Source organism: Coenobita brevimanus, chromosome 39 (genome assembly GCF_032717465.1).
Source record: "Coenobita brevimanus isolate Jiangsu-jjx chromosome 39, ASM3271746v2, whole genome shotgun sequence".
NCBI classification, from domain to species: Eukaryota; Metazoa; Arthropoda; class Malacostraca; order Decapoda; family Coenobitidae; genus Coenobita; species Coenobita brevimanus.
The window spans coordinates 4,300,164-4,317,663 of NC_136992.1; the positions used below are offsets into that span (position 1 = coordinate 4,300,164).

The 17,500-nt window shown below is 41.2% G+C and overlaps 1 protein-coding gene across 1 annotated transcript in view; it reads left to right on the plus strand.

Annotated features, from left to right (window-relative positions):
* LOC145396719 (chondroitin sulfate N-acetylgalactosaminyltransferase 2-like) overlaps window positions 1-7,066 on the plus strand; it is a 7,972-nt gene extending 906 nt beyond the window's left edge. Inside the window, exons 2-8 of the mRNA XM_080270005.1 lie at window positions 398-477; window positions 2,139-2,663; window positions 2,906-3,075; window positions 4,405-4,524; window positions 4,797-4,923; window positions 6,370-6,454; window positions 7,031-7,066. Coding sequence (XP_080126131.1) covers window positions 398-477; window positions 2,139-2,663; window positions 2,906-3,075; window positions 4,405-4,524; window positions 4,797-4,923; window positions 6,370-6,454; window positions 7,031-7,066 — 1,143 coding nt within the window. The remainder of the gene's footprint in view (window positions 1-397; window positions 478-2,138; window positions 2,664-2,905; window positions 3,076-4,404; window positions 4,525-4,796; window positions 4,924-6,369; window positions 6,455-7,030) is intronic.
* Window positions 7,067-17,500: the final 10,434 nt, after the last annotated feature.

Consider the following 17,500-nt stretch of genomic DNA (forward strand, 5'->3'; position numbering starts at 1 on the left):
TGTTACTAAGTTATGTAACAACTGAACACATTTTTTGGGTAGTTTCAACGCATTAACTAAGTCTGTTAGGAATTACCTCCCCCCCCCTCCTCTATTCCAGAATGCTGGATCTGTTTCTGAATGGTACATGTACTGACACTCTCAGGCTCCTAGAACTCGCTTTAAGGTGTTTAATAAATAAAAAAAAAAAAAAAAGATACTTATGTATTCAGCTGCTCGTGGGTCATAAGAACCTAGGTATCCAAGGTATCCTAATACTAATATCATTAACTCTCTTGTGGTCAGGACAGTCAAGTATTTTACGTTTGGATGTGAGACTCTGGTATGGCGTGAATGTGAAAAGTAAAGAATTTTCTGTCGCGCATAAAGTATTCAAGTGAAGTGTTTTGGTCATTAGGCACAGAGCGTTGCCATGCAGTACCTGAGAGAACATCATCACAGGAGGAATTACACCGTCGAGAACTGCCAGGATATCAGGTGAGAGTAATCAGAGGACTGCACTGACATCAGCTAAGAGTGATCAGAGGAAAACTGCACTGACACAGGTAAAAGTGATCAGAGGACTGCACTGACATCAGGTAGAAGTGATTTGAGAGCTGCTTGGACATCAGGTTAAGAGCGATCCCAGAGCTGCGTAGAGGTCAGGTAAGAGTGATCCCAGAGCTGCTTGGACGTCAGGTAAGAGTGATCCCAGAGCTGCTTGGACGTCAGATAAGAGTGAACAGAGAACTACACTGACATCAGGTAAGAGCGAGCAGGGAACTACATGGATATCAGGTAGGAGTGACCAAGGAATACAGTACATGGACATCAGGTAAGAGTGGCCAGGGAACTACATGGACATCAAGTAAGAACGACCAGGGAACTACAGTACATGGACATCAGGTAAGAGTGATAGGGGAACTACATGGACATCAGGTAAGAATGACTAGAGAACAACAGTACATGGACATCAGGTAAGAGTGGCCAGGGAACTACATGGACATCAGGTAAGAGTGGCCAGGGAACTACATGGACATCAGGTAAGAGTGACGACCATCATCTACGTTAACCTCTAAACAGCTTCAGTTCGAGAGGTTAAGGTGTTGGAGTGGTACACCTTCATGTCGTGGCACCAACATGACATGGCGGCTCAATTACCACATCATAAAAACGCCTCTTATCTACTTTCTTATTAGAAAGAAATATTTTTTATAGAATTAACAAGTGTCTCTCGTCTGTCATTTATCATTCCTTCTATAAACAGTACTACACATGCTTCTCCAGCCATGTTCTTACCTACGTTCACATTTAAGTCTTCAATCAGCAATGTATATTTAGTCTGTCTTGTTCAGTTATTTGATTGATGTCATAATAAAATATCTTAGTTTCTCGTCTGAGTTTTGTGAAATTCATTAATCCTTTCACGTTCACCCTGTTAGTTTTCTGGAGAGGGAATCCAAATACCGGTACTTCTTTTCATCGCTTGGTAAATATTTTCATTTTGGCCAGTTTCACTCTCCAAAAGTTGCTTCATTACCATTCGCCATGCCTCAGTGGCATCCCTAATATTTACTCTGTTATAAACTCAAAACAAATCGAAAGTATTATACAAGTATATTATATTCTCAGCTACGTAGGGCCAAACTTTGCTCACGCTTCATAAGCTACTATCTATGATCTTGCTTTCAAGCCAAATTTATGAACTTTCTATTGATGGTTACAGATTTTGATACAATTTAAAGTGGAAAAATGGAATCTGATATGAACCTGACAGTATGGCAACTCAGTCAGCAGCTTCTGGTGTCTCTCCTGTGAGCTTCGGAGGGAGCTATGAACTGGTGACAGTTTCGTTTTGTGCCATGTATGTCCTGCTGTGATGTGTTGAAATATAATTCTAATTCCTTGAAAGCAATTCAAATGAATTGGTCACAACTTCTGTGCCTCTGAAAAGTGGATCTTGAAAATATGTGCCACGAGATCTGCAATAAATTCCATTAAGAGGTTCATGAATCTGGCCACCCAGGCAAGTGTGTCTGATATAATGTTGACTTTCATTACGTTGCCAGCTGTTTTCTGATCCTAAGATGCCTATTCCATTAATTGTTAAATGTATCAGTGAGTTTATTATAACGTGACAGCTCAGTGCATCCCTGCAGGTACCGCCAATTACCGACAATTGGTGTGGAGGTGGACGTGTTGTGCCGTGGGTCCATCTCACAAGTTGATCGTGTCACCCTAATACTGCCACAGGCCGCACCCCACATTGTCTTCCACACACGACCCACTCTTACTGCCGCTGCCACTGCCAACGCTGCTGCTGCCATCAACATTGTCCTGCCATTGACGGGTCGCGGCGAAACCTTCCAGCAGTTCCTGGCCGACCTACAGGAGGCAATGGCGCCACACGCAGACCTGCAGCTTGGCCTGACTGTTGTGTACGTTGAGGATGGAAAGAGTGAGGTGGCCAGAGCCGCGCTAGAGTCTGCCACAGCTGCCATCCCTCGCCTCCACACTGACTTCCTGTTGCTGCCGCCACAGAAGTTCTCACGTGCGCGCGCACTGAAGGTTGGCGTGGAGCAGAGCAACATCACAGCCCCAGTGGTGTTCCTGTGTGACGCTGACATCATGTTCACCCACACCTTCCTCACTGCTGCCTCGCCACACCAGTCAGGGGAGCACAGGTGGGTGGCAGTTGATGTTAGGTATGTCAAGTGTAAGTGTGTTGCAGGTGTAGGTGTAGGTTAGGTGTAAATGAGTTTGAGTGTCAAGCGAATCAAAGTTCGTCACAGGTTTGCTTCATGTAAGTATGTGTCAGGTGTGAACCAGCTGTGTCATAGCAGCGTAAGGTATATTACAGGTGTGGCAGGGAGGCCAAATGTATGTAAGTGTTTCAGCTGTGTCACAAGTGTGTCAAGAGTAACAGGTGTGTTAGGGCTGTCAGTGGGGCACGAGTGTGTCATGGATGCACAGGTGTGTTTAGGGTCAAGCTTGATATGACTCTCAGTTACTGGATCCGTCGATGTAGTGGCTATTATGGAATGCTTCCGCCCTCACCAACACGCATCAGGGATTGTGGGCATGATACCTCTGACAGTGAGGGAATGCAGTTTTGTACATACAATCGGCCTATGGTAAAGACCAAACCTAGATTTTCAGGTTTCTCGGTTCCCCCTTCCCACCCAACTGCATTGCTAATCACAGAGTGCCTCAGAATGCAGGACACGTTTTGTCTTACATCTTTATGCACACAGAAGTCCTATGCAAAGGACACACCCATTGGTTTTCAAGGTTCTTGGTCTCCCTCACACAACCCACAACAACCCGAACGCATGTTACGTAATCGATGCTGTATCTTATTAGTCAGGTCACCTTATGTTGTTTTGCTTTATAGCTAGGGTTATGGCGAAGGTCATGTGTAGGCTATTAATATTCAGATTCCAAGTCTGCACCCCACCCTCAGTCTTCCTCACCTCCCCAGACTATTATAGATTGTGAAAGCAATACCTCATTTATCAGGCTGCCTTCTGCTGTGTTACCCCTCATGCATAATAAGCCTATGGTGCAAATGTGACAAGGGAATATCTAAAAAAAAGAAGAAAAAAAAAAAAAAAAGCTCGTCCGAGGAGAAATGGGTAAAGGTCAATCCTCGTCTACCACACCTCATTGTCCCAATCCTGTATTGGTCAGTTCCATACATCAAAGCTCATATGTGTCAACAATGCCCTTCATCACATTAGTAGGTTCTATTTCCCGGTAAATGGACCATTTCAGTATCCTCAGTTTAATACACAAAGCTGGCCAAGGTAATATTGTGCCAATTCTATTGATTTTTCACTTTTACGGCCCTGTTGATTTCCTGCAGCCTCTCACCTTTACACACGCTCACACACACACACACACACACACACACACACACACACACACACACACACACACACACACACACACACACAGAACTTTTGTACAGTACACCATGCCTCAAGTTATGTGCTGTGTTAATATCATTCTACGAAACAAACTGCAAATCTTTAAGTAACTTGCTGACATGAAAATTTTAGGGCACTGGTGCACATTTGTGTTGCCTGTGATCTGGTATACCAGTAAGCCAGAGCCATTCAGCTGTGGTGCCTTGGTGGTATATTTGTTACAAAATATCCATCACTTATGATACCTAACAAAATGTGTTATTTAGACGTAAAGAATACTGCACGACAAACTCTATGGTATCCTCTACAGAAAACTATAAATATATATATATATATATATACATATATATATATATATATATATATATATATATATATATATATATATATATATATATATATATATATGAGAGAGAGAGAGAGAGAGAGAGAGAGAGAGAGAAAAAAAAACTATCAAGTCTTCCTTCCCAGGTGTACTTCCCCGTGGCCTTCTCAGAGTACAACCCTGCACTGCTCAATCCCCTGGGCGGCACCCGCAAAACCCCCCAGGTCAAGAGCCGGCTGGAAGAACCCTACCTGGACGACAACTTCGGCTTCTGGCGTCTGTGGGGCCATGGTGAGGCGCCAGCAGATTTTGTCATGATTCTCTTTTCCTGAGTAAAACCGTCTGTGACATACTATGATACCTCACGGTGGTACTGTACACCTTACATATAACTACATCATACTATGCCGTACCACACACACACACACACACACACACACACACACACACACACACACACACACACACACACACACACACACACACACACACACACACACACACAGAAACTCTTCCAACCCCTGCTTACCAATCATTCAGTTCACAACTTCTTCCCCACGCAGGAATGGTGTGCATCTACAAGTCCGACTTTGTGCGAATAGACGGCTTCAATCCCAACCAGACCCAGTGGGGAGGAGAGGACGTAACCTTCCTTAAGGTTACCGCTCGCATGGGCTACAAGATTGTTAGGTGAGGTGGTGTGTGGGGTTGATTAGTGGTTCTTAAGACGGTTGTTTTTGCATCGGACCTCACCAAGCAAGAGTGGGTGTTAAGTTTTGACAGGTGTGTGTGTGTGTGTGTGTGTGTGTGTGTGTGTGTGTGTGTGTGTGTGTGTGTGTGTGTGTGTGTGTGTGTGTGTGTGTGTGTGTGTGTGTGTGTGTGTGTGTGTGTGTGTGTGTGTGTGTGTTTTACTCTAACTCGGGTTTTACCAATTTTAGCCAAACTCGGTAGAAGGTGTGAGTGTCAGTAAATGAGTGAACCTGTTTTATTCCAGAACAAAAGGTCAAAGATGGAGGTCGCATGACTAAGTCTAAGTCAGAGCTAGCAAAATCAGCTTACATAGTATTTATCCAGTTTAGATCAAACGTGGAGTAAGGGCCGATGGAAGGGGAAGAATGAAGAAAATCAATGATGAGAACAATTAGTCAGAGGCAATGTATCTGTGAGAAGAAGGCTAAGATGGTGATGATGGAAATGGTGAAGAGATGAAGAAGAAGAAAGAAAGAAAGAAAGAAAGAAAGAAAAGGAAAGAAAATATGAAGAAGAAGAAGAAGAAGGACTACAAAAACAAGAAGATTATGATGATAAGGATGATGAGGATGATGATAATGATGATGGAAAGTGGGTTAAGGTAAAGACGTTCAAGACGATGATGTTGATGACAGTGATGGAAAGATAGTTTAGATGATGATGATGATGATGATGATGATGATGATGGAAAGAAAGTTAGGGTGATGACGACGACAACGGCGATGATGAAGATGATGATGATGATGGAAAGAGTATTAGGATGAGGACGACAACGGTGGTGATGATGATAATGATGATGGAAAGAGTGCTCGGAAGATGACGACAATGACGACGATAAAGATGGTGATGATCATGATGATGATGATGATAGCGGGGAGAGGGTTGGGATAATGACGTTGATGGTGATGATGGAAAGATGGTTATGATGATGATGATGATAGAAAAATGGTTATGCTGATGATGATGGAAAGATGGTTATGATGATGATGATGATGATGGAAAGATGGATATGATGATGATGATGATGATGATGATGGAAAGACGGTTAGGGTGATTACGTTGAAGATGATGATGATGACTATGATCGTGATGATGGAAAGAGGTTAGTGTGATGATGCTGATGACGATGTAAAGAGGGTTAGGACGATAAAAAAGATAAAAAAGATGATTATGATGGAAAGTGTGTTAGAATGATAACAACAATGATGATGACGATGGTGATGATGATGACGAAAGTAGGGGTAGAGTAATGGCGTTAAAGATGATGATGATGATGATGATGATGATGGAAAGGTTAGGAAGATGACACTGAAGATGATGATGATGATGATGATGATGATGATAATGATGGTGGTGGTGGAGGTAACCTTTGGTGATCACCAGCAGATCTCTGGACTACGGGCTCTTCCACCGCTACCACCCCAAGAACTGCTCGGCGGTGGGGCAAGGCCAGATGATGGCGTGTCTAAGGGTACGTGCTGTGTGTGTGTGTGTGTGTGTGTGTGTGTGTGTGTGTGTGTGTGTGTGTGTGTGTGTGTGTTTGTGTGTGTGTGTGTGTTCATCCATTCATCTCCACGATGCCTCTTGCATTTTTTTATTATTTTCATGTCCAGACAAAATACCTTCCTAATTTAGTGGGTAGTAAAGGAACGGATAATGAATGGTTTGTTTAACTCTTGATAACTGTATCCAGCATAGGACAACATGCCAAGCTGGAAGGACTGCATTCAGTCAAATACTAAAGCTCGTTCGTCTCCCTTGCCTCTTTCTCATTTCTGGATTCACAGATGGTCAAATCTGACGCAGTGGATACAGGTGCATATCATCAACTACAGATGAATGATTACGAGAAAGGGCAAAGTCCTCGCTAGTCTCTCAAGTAGTGACAGTTTCACGCATATGAGCGGCTCACCCGGCCCGGGCCGACTCGGCCCGACGGTAAAGCTTTTGACAAGCTTATATCTTAGCAACCGCAGGGCCGATCACTGTGTGATTTGAACCATATGATGGCCCAATATCTTATTTATTCTATTTTATTTTTTATTAGGTTTCACCACACCTTGGCGGTGCACGTGGCACGTAATACGCTCTAAGTGCAGCATGTCGAAAATCTTCAAAAGAGGGCCACAGGCCAAAGAGCTTGTCGTTAAGGCATGAAACTCAATAGGCAGATAGCCATCAACATATTCTAGGCATCCTCAGGGTGTAAGGCGACATTTCAGTGCTTTCGGATTTACATGGCCACGCTCGTACCACATCGACAAAGGCGTTTTACTGGTAATGTGCACCTCACTTTATTACGTCACAGACCAGCGTCTATGAATCAAGTGATGAAACAGAGACAGGAGAGGTGACGGGACAGCCTTCACTAACCCCTTCACTGCAGTAGGGACGTTCCTGACCTACATAAAATCGTCTGGTATAAACAAAAATCAAACAACCGATTTTTAATTCACATACGGCGATATGTATTCTCTCCAGCCCGTAAGGGTTTGTATCCGAGGATGATTAGCGTGTACTGCTCACATAATACGGATGTGAGATTGGTTGCCCTCGCCTTAAATGTCGGGACTGCGTAGCCCAGCCCCTGGCTTCTACGCTCTCTGTGGGGCAAAAAATAAAACGACAACGATGGGTGACTGGAGATCTCTTACAGTTGCAAAGTTCAGAACTAAAGCGCAGTGGTGTAAACAGCTCTAGCACATCCTCCTCAGAATTAATATATAAATATATAAATGAAAAAAAAAATGTTTGGCATAAATTATAATCTATTGGCAAAACTGTAGTGTTGTTGAGGGTGATGGCGTGAGAGGACAGGAGTCAATATTTCACACTCACAACTCAGTAGCGGGTCTGACAGATACACCAGCTAATTGGATGGCGGCAGCACAACTACACTTACTGTAGTTCTGTCACTGTAACCTGGAGCACATTTTCGTCCTTTGTATCTATTACCCGTAGTTCCATGTCAGAATTAGAGAGATCTACATTCTTTCCATAGCACTTCTTTGTGACTACAGCAAAGTGTCTGTGTTGATCTGCATGTTTCAACCCTGTATTTAATAGAGAAACGGCAGTTTTGACCAAGTTGAAGTGAAAAGAATACTGTGCGAAAGGACAGGTTTCAGTACATCACAATCACAGCTTAGTACCGAGAAGCGGTAAACTTTACATGGTATGACCGTTGGCGCTGACGAGGGGCCTACACAATCTGGCGCTGTGCACCGTGGGTGGAGCGAAGCAGCTGCGGTGTCCACCAGGGAGTCAAATCTTATATATCCCTGCACCTCGCCGTGGGAAGACTCTGGTCCTACCCAGGTGAGGCGCTGTCTACCACAATAGGGCGCCAGTTCCCTACACGGTGTATTGAAAGAGTAGCATCAGTTGCTTACCTGTAGCAGATGGATCTGATGGGCCAGACTGGGGTTAAGCAACAACAACAAGAGCAGCAGTAACAAGTCAATGGCTGCGGCGTGATACAGGTGCACGGGCTGGTTCATGTCATAGCAGGCACTCACAAATCTCCAATAAACCGATGATGCCGGCCACCCTTTGCGGCCAGTAAATCAAACACTTTCACCGGATTAATACCTATATAGTTAACAAGCTTCATAAATCGCATTAGTGTTATTACACCCAAACTGCCTGGTGTATTGTGCTGTGATGTGGTCGGGGATTAATTATCTGTTTTATTATTGCGGAAGAATAGAGGTATGATATGCCCTTTGAAGTCAGTTAATTGCAGTATATTCACTGAGGGAAAATTATGGTAGTTAAATGGTCAGTAACTATCTTGATAATTACAGGTACTTAGGTTTTCTGTTTAAGCAGACACTGTATGATTCTGATCAGCACATATTTATCTACGCACTCTTACATCCTTCTGTCTAACCTTCTAATAAAAGAATTAATTGGCATTTTAGTTCTTAATTTTCACAACAGATTAATTTATGAACAAACTTCCTCAGTCTGTCCTTCCTACTGCCTATGACTTCCACAGTGTGTCCGGGCATCTCGAAACGAAAGGATTTTCCTTCTGTCCTTCTTTGGAATGAGATCCTTTTCAGGCTTTCAGATTCTGGTTAATTTTGATTTGCATAAGGAAAATAAAGATAGGAAGTTTAACCTTGTGTCAAATTATTATTATTATTATTATTATTATTATTATTATTATCGTTATTATTATTATTGTACAGTCATTCCCTTGCCTGCGACCTCTAGTCATTCGACCCCACTAACCCGATGATAATATTTTATTTAATCATGCTACCGACAGACAAGCTAATGCAACTTGTAAGAGCCACCCACAGCAGCAAAAAGAATAATGATGGCAGTATCTAATCCCTCCATTAGCCCCTTGGCCACCATCGACGCTCTGACAATCATCCAATACCAGCTTTTGTGGAGTGACCATTTTCCCGAACTGTAGCATCTTTGTTGCTATGTTGAAAATAAACGATAATTTTTTGTATCACGCGATAATATACTGACCTTTGAATACGAGTCAGAATACATAAAGATTGGAGGATATTCAAACTGGTATATATTATTTATCAGGTGGGTAAAACAACAAATAAGAAGTAATGCAAGGCCGTGAACAACACGAAGGAAGTAAATATAATGTAGAGTGTGAGATAATGTGCATATGAAGAGAGAAAGAGAGAGAGAGAGAGAGAGAGAGAGAGAGAGAGAGAGAGAGAGAGAGAGAGAGCGCCCCCACTTACAAAAACACCCGAAAACAGTATAATGCAAAGAACAAAAACAGAACTATCAAAAGATGCCAGATGGTGTGAATAACAATATCATTCACACATCATTCAGACATTCCTAATCATAGGCAAACCTCACTGGCTAATCCATCAACACAAATTCTCAAAAATTCTTGTGGCTCAAGAGTTAAACTATGGATTACCAAGTTAAATGTGAGTCCTTGTCATATGCCTCACCGAACATAGTTCATCTCTCGAGTTATGTCTTTTGTGAATGTGTTAAAGTTTTTCAAATTCCATACCTCACTTTTTCACTCATTCATTTACTATATCCATCAATTTATCAATACAGAAATTTCAGCATCAGCATCACGAATATCATTATGCCAGTACGGTCATTATCAGTATCAACATATTGTTACCATTCATCCATCCATCATCCAATCCCATATTGCCCTATGAGGAGCGTCGGAGCCCGGAGCTAGGCAAGTTGATCCTGACATTTAAGATGAGAGTGACCAGCCCCACTCATCCTGAAGTGGCATAACATGAGCAATAAACCCCAACCACCACTTGATTATAAACCATCACCGGCTGAATCAGACTGGAGCACCGTAATTACCTACTAAACCACCAGGCACCATAATTTGGTTATATGGTTACCACTCAGCGTAGTAAATGGTTTCCTGGTGTACAGGAAACCATTTGGCTTGTCACCCAGTGTACAGTCATCCATAGGCGGAAGGAAAAGAATGAAGGAAAGAAAGGCAGAAGAGGGAGTGTTAAGTCACCCGTAGGCAGAAGGATGAGAAAAGAATGAAGTAAAGAAAGACAGAAGAGGAAGGAAGTAAATAAGGAAGGAGGAGAGGAAAGAGCAGATACCCGAGAGCAGCACTACATAGAGTGAGTGGATGGTGAGCGCCCCCACCTACCACCTAACATATCGTTACCAATATAAAAAAAAAAATACTACTGTGCTACTAATATTACGGTACCCTCAGAGAGAGAGAGAGAGAGAGAGAGAGAGAGAGAGAGTGTGCCTTGCAAAGACCAAAGTAACTCTGACACAACAAAACAGCTATTACAAGTGTCTAAGGAAACTCCAAACGCCCAGAGTACACCTAATAACACCTCAACATTATTACTTACCATTCATGTGCTGATTATCCAGGGAAGTCGAAGTAAACTCCACTTACAGTTAACAAAACAAGAACACACTGGCGAGGAGAGAGAGAGAGAGAGAGAGTCACAAGCGCGCTGTACGTCCGCTGCTTCACTCACAGTACTGAGTCGAATACTGTTCCGCTTCACCATCTCGAAGCAGTGTCATATATTATCAAAATACGAGATACCAACCTTACAGTATATCGATTACTTTACGTGTTATTGATTACTTGTTGATTACTTAATAATATTTAATACATTATTAATAAATAGAAGTGAGGTACAGCACCCTTTATCTCTCCTGAAAGCGTTTCATAACTAATGAATCTGTGACATGCCTACCCGCCAGATTGTTACCCTTTTATTACGACTGGCATTTAACTATTTTAGTCTTACTTCCCCAGATGGTTGTATTTGTTTTAACAACTAACTTTGTCCCAGGATTATCAGTACCATACAATCAAAGAAGAAAATTGTGTCGTGAAATATGGTGAAAACATCTGCTGAAAGGCTCAAGTTTTGGTGCCTCTTCGTTGCTGGTAGCACTGACATGAGATGGCGTTTTCGCCAGGTGAGGAGCCTGTGGATGTGAACATATTTTTGGTAACTAACCGAAACAAATCTATATACTGAATGTTTCCGATGCCTACTTTTACTTATATATATATATATATATATATATATATATGAATCGTTTCTCATCTGCTCTCTTTTCTGGCATATCAGCAACCCTGAAAGTCAGTTGGCTAAAGACATGTCCGGAAATCAGTTCTAATTCTTTTTTAACTTCTCCATATATTAAGCTGGTGATTATAAGCTTTGACTGTCATTATCTGTCAGTGTTATCAAAATTGTCCACACTATTCGACATTTGTGAGTCGAGTTATTGTATATGGTAGTCGAATGTTTTATCAGTGGTGAAAGTAATCCCACAGGCTGGAGTCTGAACACATAACTGAAGTCAACGCACAGCTGTTCGTGTGCGTCATTCTAGTTGCAATTCACCTCTTACGGCATAAGCACCGCTTGCAGGTGCTGCTTCCAGTGTTGTGATTATTTCCTGGTCCTGTATTGGTATGGGAACACGAGGGCGGCCTGAGCGATAAGCTCTCTCCGTTGTGCCTTCCTCCAGAAATCGGCTAATCCACCTTTCTACGATTCTCCTAACACCGAATGTTTGCACTATCTGTTAGAGATTCTCTCCCCTAAACAAAGGTGTATAATGCCCTCTCTCATCATCCTAGTAGTTGGGTGCATGTTGCGTGCCCATTTCAAAGGCATATACTAGGTCTGTTTGACCTGTCGTGGTAAGATGTAAGATGCAACCAGGTGATCATTGCCTGACCGAATATGGATCACTTTTCGTCCCTCGAACATAGCAATTTTAGCGATTGGATGTTAAACCAGTAGATATGGAGCTTGAGGAAGTCAGGCTAGCCATCCACGAATAACTAACTTGGGTAGAACTTGCATAATGTTTCACGTGTTACACTTAATCATCGGACTAAACCGTGACAAGGCTTTGGTCTTTGATAGTACACATTAACATTCCGATGACGAAATAAATTTCATTTCAAATTGTTTCCTAAAGGCGATTTCCAGGCCATCATCAGAGAATCCTTTCATCGCCTAAGGGTCAATGATAAAATTTCTTGATATTCCTGAAGGTTTAGTTTTCCTTTACAGGTTTGGGGCTGTGATCGAATGAGACATTACTCCAACCCCTTTAGCTATGACTGACTGGCTTTGTAAGATCTCTTCAGGCTTTGGCAACTTACTCATCTGGGACTGTAGGTTAATGCAGCCAGATTTTGTGCAGTCTGATATTATTGCACTGATCGTTAATATAAAGGTGTGTTGGAATGTTGCTTCATTACTCTAATAACCAAGACGCATAAAGGGATTATTGGATATGTGTGAAGAATATAAGTGATGTAATATAATGGAGACAGTACAGTAAACTGCGTGTTGGGAATAATGAATTATAGTACAATGTACACACACACACACACACACACACACACACACACACACACACACACACACACACACACACACACACACACACACACACATATATATATATATATATATATATATATATATATATATATATATATTTTATAGCTGTATATATAGATAGATAGATAGATAGACTGATTGATTGATTGATAGATAGATACATATAGGCCTATATATATCCAGGAGCAGGATCCCACTGCTACCTGGCGCATCCCCGGGTGGCGGATAGGGGAAAGCCTTGTAGATATACGAGGTACCGTCTTAGACGGCGCGGACCATGGGACCCCCTATAGATATATAGGGCTACACCAAATATAACGAATAAGGTGGCAAAAAAATTACACCTCACCAGAAACTATGTGGCAGGGAGGTGAGATTATTTGCCACAATCCTTCCAACCAAACATGAGTTCTAGTGCAAATGATTTCACGGGCGTTCCTGTTGGATCATCGTCTACTAATGGTCCAACTGCACTGCCTCCTGTGGCAGTGTGCCACCGAAAGTGAGTAGGCACTGTGTTGGAAAATTAGACTCTTGGATATTAAACAAATTGAAATCCATGAAAATCTACAGTATACATACAATGTAAGAAGCCTTGCAGATTACAAACTTGATAACCTAATGGCTGAACTGGAAAACATTCGTTGGGATATTGTAGGTTTGAGTGACATCCACAGAAAAGAAGAAAAAGTAATTCATCTCGAAGATGGCAACCACCTATTTTACTATAGAGGAAGGGAAAATGAAAGAGTTAGTGGTGTAGGATTTCTAATTAACAGAAATCTTGCAGACGACATTGTTAAATTCAGCAGTGTATCTGACAGAGCAGCATTTGTTGTCATTAGACTGTGCAAAAAAATATACACTGAAAGTAATACAAGTATATGCACCAACTACTCAAAGCTCAGATGAAGAAATAGAAGCATTCTATGATGACATCTCCCAGATTATGGATCAAAAGACAACATATACTATACTCATGGGAGACTTCAACGCAAAAGTTGGGAAGTCGAATAATGAAGAAGCATATATGGGAAAATTTGGAGTGGGAGAAAGGAATGAAAGAGGGGAAATGTTGGTAAATTTTGCTGAAATGTTTAACATGAGAATAATGAACACATTCTTCCACAAAAGGACAGGGAGAAAGTGGACCTGGAGAAGCCCAAATGGAGAAACAGAGAATGAAATCGACTTCATAATAGCAGATAAGAATAACACGATCACAAATGTCACAGTTATCAACAAAGTAAATGTAGGTAGTGATCATAGAATGGTGGGTTGCACAGCCAGATTCAATTTCAGAAGTGAAAGAGAGAAGATGATTAAAGATAAAAAGATATGCCCAATAACAGTAAACGAAAACAAAGCAGCCTTTCAGTTGGAAATAAGGAACAGATTTCAGGTTCTAAGTAATGCTGAATGTGATATTGATGAGCTGAATGACAGACTAACAAAAGTGCTACGAGAATCAGCGGAGGTAGTAGGAAAACCTAATACAATCAAAGCCAAGAAATATTGAGAAAAGACACTCGAGCTTATGAAAAAACGAAAGGAAATTAAAGTAAAAACAAAGAAAGACGAAATAGAACGAGCAGAATTAAATAAGCTTATCAACAAAGAGAAAGAGAAGAAAACAGAAAGAGAAACATAGATCAGATCAAAGAAACCATCAAAAAAGGAAAAAGTCTGAAACAGGTCCGAAGTAAAATGGCACGAGGAAAGCAACAAATGACATCACTGAGAGAAAAAAAAAAACGGTGAAATCATTAAACGCAGAGATAAGATGGTGAGAAGAGTTGAAGAATTTTACAAAGAACTGTATGCATCAAAGACAGTAGTACCAATAGCTAACTTTTCAGTTGACACAAGTCAAATACCTGAGGTAACACCAGTCGAAGTAAATATTTGTCTCAAAAAGATGAAAAGAGGGAAGGCTCCGGGAGAAGATGAAATATTAACAGATTTACTGTTGGATGCAGGAGTAGAAGTACAAAATAGGCTTGCTCACTTATTTACTCATTGTATAAAACAGAAGAAAATTCCCAAAACATGGTGAAATGCAATAGTTATTTTACTCTACAAAAAAGGTGACTCAAAAGATCTTAGTAACTATCGACCCGTTAGCTTACTATCAGTTATTTACAAACTCTTCACTAAAGTCCTTACGAACAGAATAACAACAATTTTGGAGCATAACCAACCTCGTGAACAGGCAAGATTCCGAAGCGGGTATTCGACCACTGATCATCTACACACAATGAATCAGCTAAGTGAGAAAACCACAGAATATAATAAACCACTGTGCTTAGGTTTTGTTGATTACGAAAAGGCTTTTGATTCAGTGGAGCACATAGCAATTATAAATTCATTGCGAGAACAAAGAGTGAATGAGAACATTGTAAAACTGCTCGAAAACATATATAAAGAGGGAACTGGTACAGTTAAATTACATAAGGGCTAGGACAAAAATAAGATGGAGAATGGCGTTCATCAGGGAGACACAGTGTCACCAAAATTATTTACAGCATGCTTAGAAAGTATTTTCAGAAAAGCTAGACTGGGAAAACAAAGGAGTGAACATAGATGGAAAAAAGCTAAACCATTTAAGATTTGCAGATGACATTGTCCTAATCTCAGAAACAGCGGAGGCATTGCAAGAAATGTTAAAGGACCTGAACAGAGAAAGCCTAAAAGTAGGACTGAAGATGAACAGGAGTAAAACTATAGTAAAGTTTAATTCACAAAGACCAAAGAGCGTCATCAGAATAAGCGATGAAATTCTTGAAGAAGTTGAGGAGTACAACAACTTGGGACAAATACTAAAATTAACAAAAGATCTACAGTAAAGGTGAATGTAGGGAAGAGTAAAGTGATGGTCTTTGAGAGAGGTGAAGTCAGTGAACGTACAACGAGGTTGGATGGTGAGGAATTGGAAAATGTGAGTACGTTTAAGTACTTAGGTAGTGTGATGAGTAAGGATGGAGGCTTGGAGGGTGAAGTGCTTAAAAGGGTACAGCAGGGAAGAAAGGTTGCTGGTTCTTTGAAAGCAGTGATAAGGAACAGGGAAGTGAGCATGGAAGTGAAAAAGTTACTACATGACAGTATTGATACCAACTCTAACGTACGGAAGTGAAGCTTGGACGTTGTTGGAAGGACACAAGTCAAGAGTGAGAGCAGTGGAAATGAGTTATTTAAGAGGAGCCTGTGGAGTCACATGGAAAGACAGGCTGACGAATGAGGATATAAAGGAGCGTTGTGGTGTTGATGTGGATGTGATAGGAAGCGTTGTGAGGAACACACTGAGGTGGTTTGGCCATATGGAGAGGATGGAGGGTGAAAGACTGACGAAGAGAGTGTATGTGAGTGAGGTGGAGGGGGGAAGAGGGAGGGGGAGGCCGAGGATGAGATGGAGGGATGGGGTGGAGAGGTATATGAGAGAGGGGGGTGTGAGTTGGGAGCAGGGCAGTGAAATGGCGGGGGACAGGGCGACTTGGAGGCGATTTGTTTGTGGCCACCCCAAACCGGATTGAGGCGTCTGGCAATAGATAGATAGAACAAAAGATCATGATAGCGAAATAAAAAGTCGCATTACAGTTGGATGGAAAGCTTTTGGTAAACACAGAGACATTATGAAAAGTAGCTTGCCAGTCTGTATGAAACGAATAATATATAACGAATGTATGATTCCAGCTATGACGTATGGTTGTGAGACCTGGAAACTGACAGAATCAATGGAAAATAAATTAATCCGTTCTCAGAGACCAATGGAAAGGTCAATGTTGGGAATATCTTTAAGAGATAAGAAAAGATAAACTTGGGTGAGAGAGCTGACTAAAGTCAAAGATATTATTAAAGTTATAAAAGAACAGAAATGGATGTGGGCAGGCTATATAGCAAGAATAAGGGATAACCGATGGAGCAAGAGGCTGTCTGACTGGACACCAAGAGATTGTAAGCGTAGCAGATAAAGGCCAGACAGAAGATGGAAAGAAGAGATAGGGAAATTTGGAGGGAAAACGTGGCAAAGATTGGCTCAGTCAAGTAATTCATGGAAAAAGATTGGGGGAGGCCTTTGTTCAGCAGTGGACTAGTTTTATATATATATATATATATATATATATATATATATATATATATATATATATATATATATATATATATATATATATATATATATATATATATATATATACTGTTATACTGTGTATATAAAGTGGGTGACTCTACAGTGAGTGACAAGCGAAATGGTTTCCTGTACACCAGGAAACCATTTACTACGCTGGGTGGTAACAATATAACCAAATTTTGGCGCCTGGTGGTTTAGTGGATAATTACTGCTCTCCAATGGGATTCAGCCGGTGAAGGTTTATATCCAAGGGATGGCTGAGGTTTACTGGAAACGTAATGCCACTCGGGGATGACCAACTGCCTAGCTCCTGGCTCCTACGCTCCTCCTGAGGCAACGTAGGATTGGATGATGGATATATATATATATATATATATATATATATATATATATATATATATATATATATATATATATATATGTTAATATTGAACCAATTTAAGTTAAATTTGCCATCTCCTTTCTTCACATCATTACAATTTATCTTTATCCACAG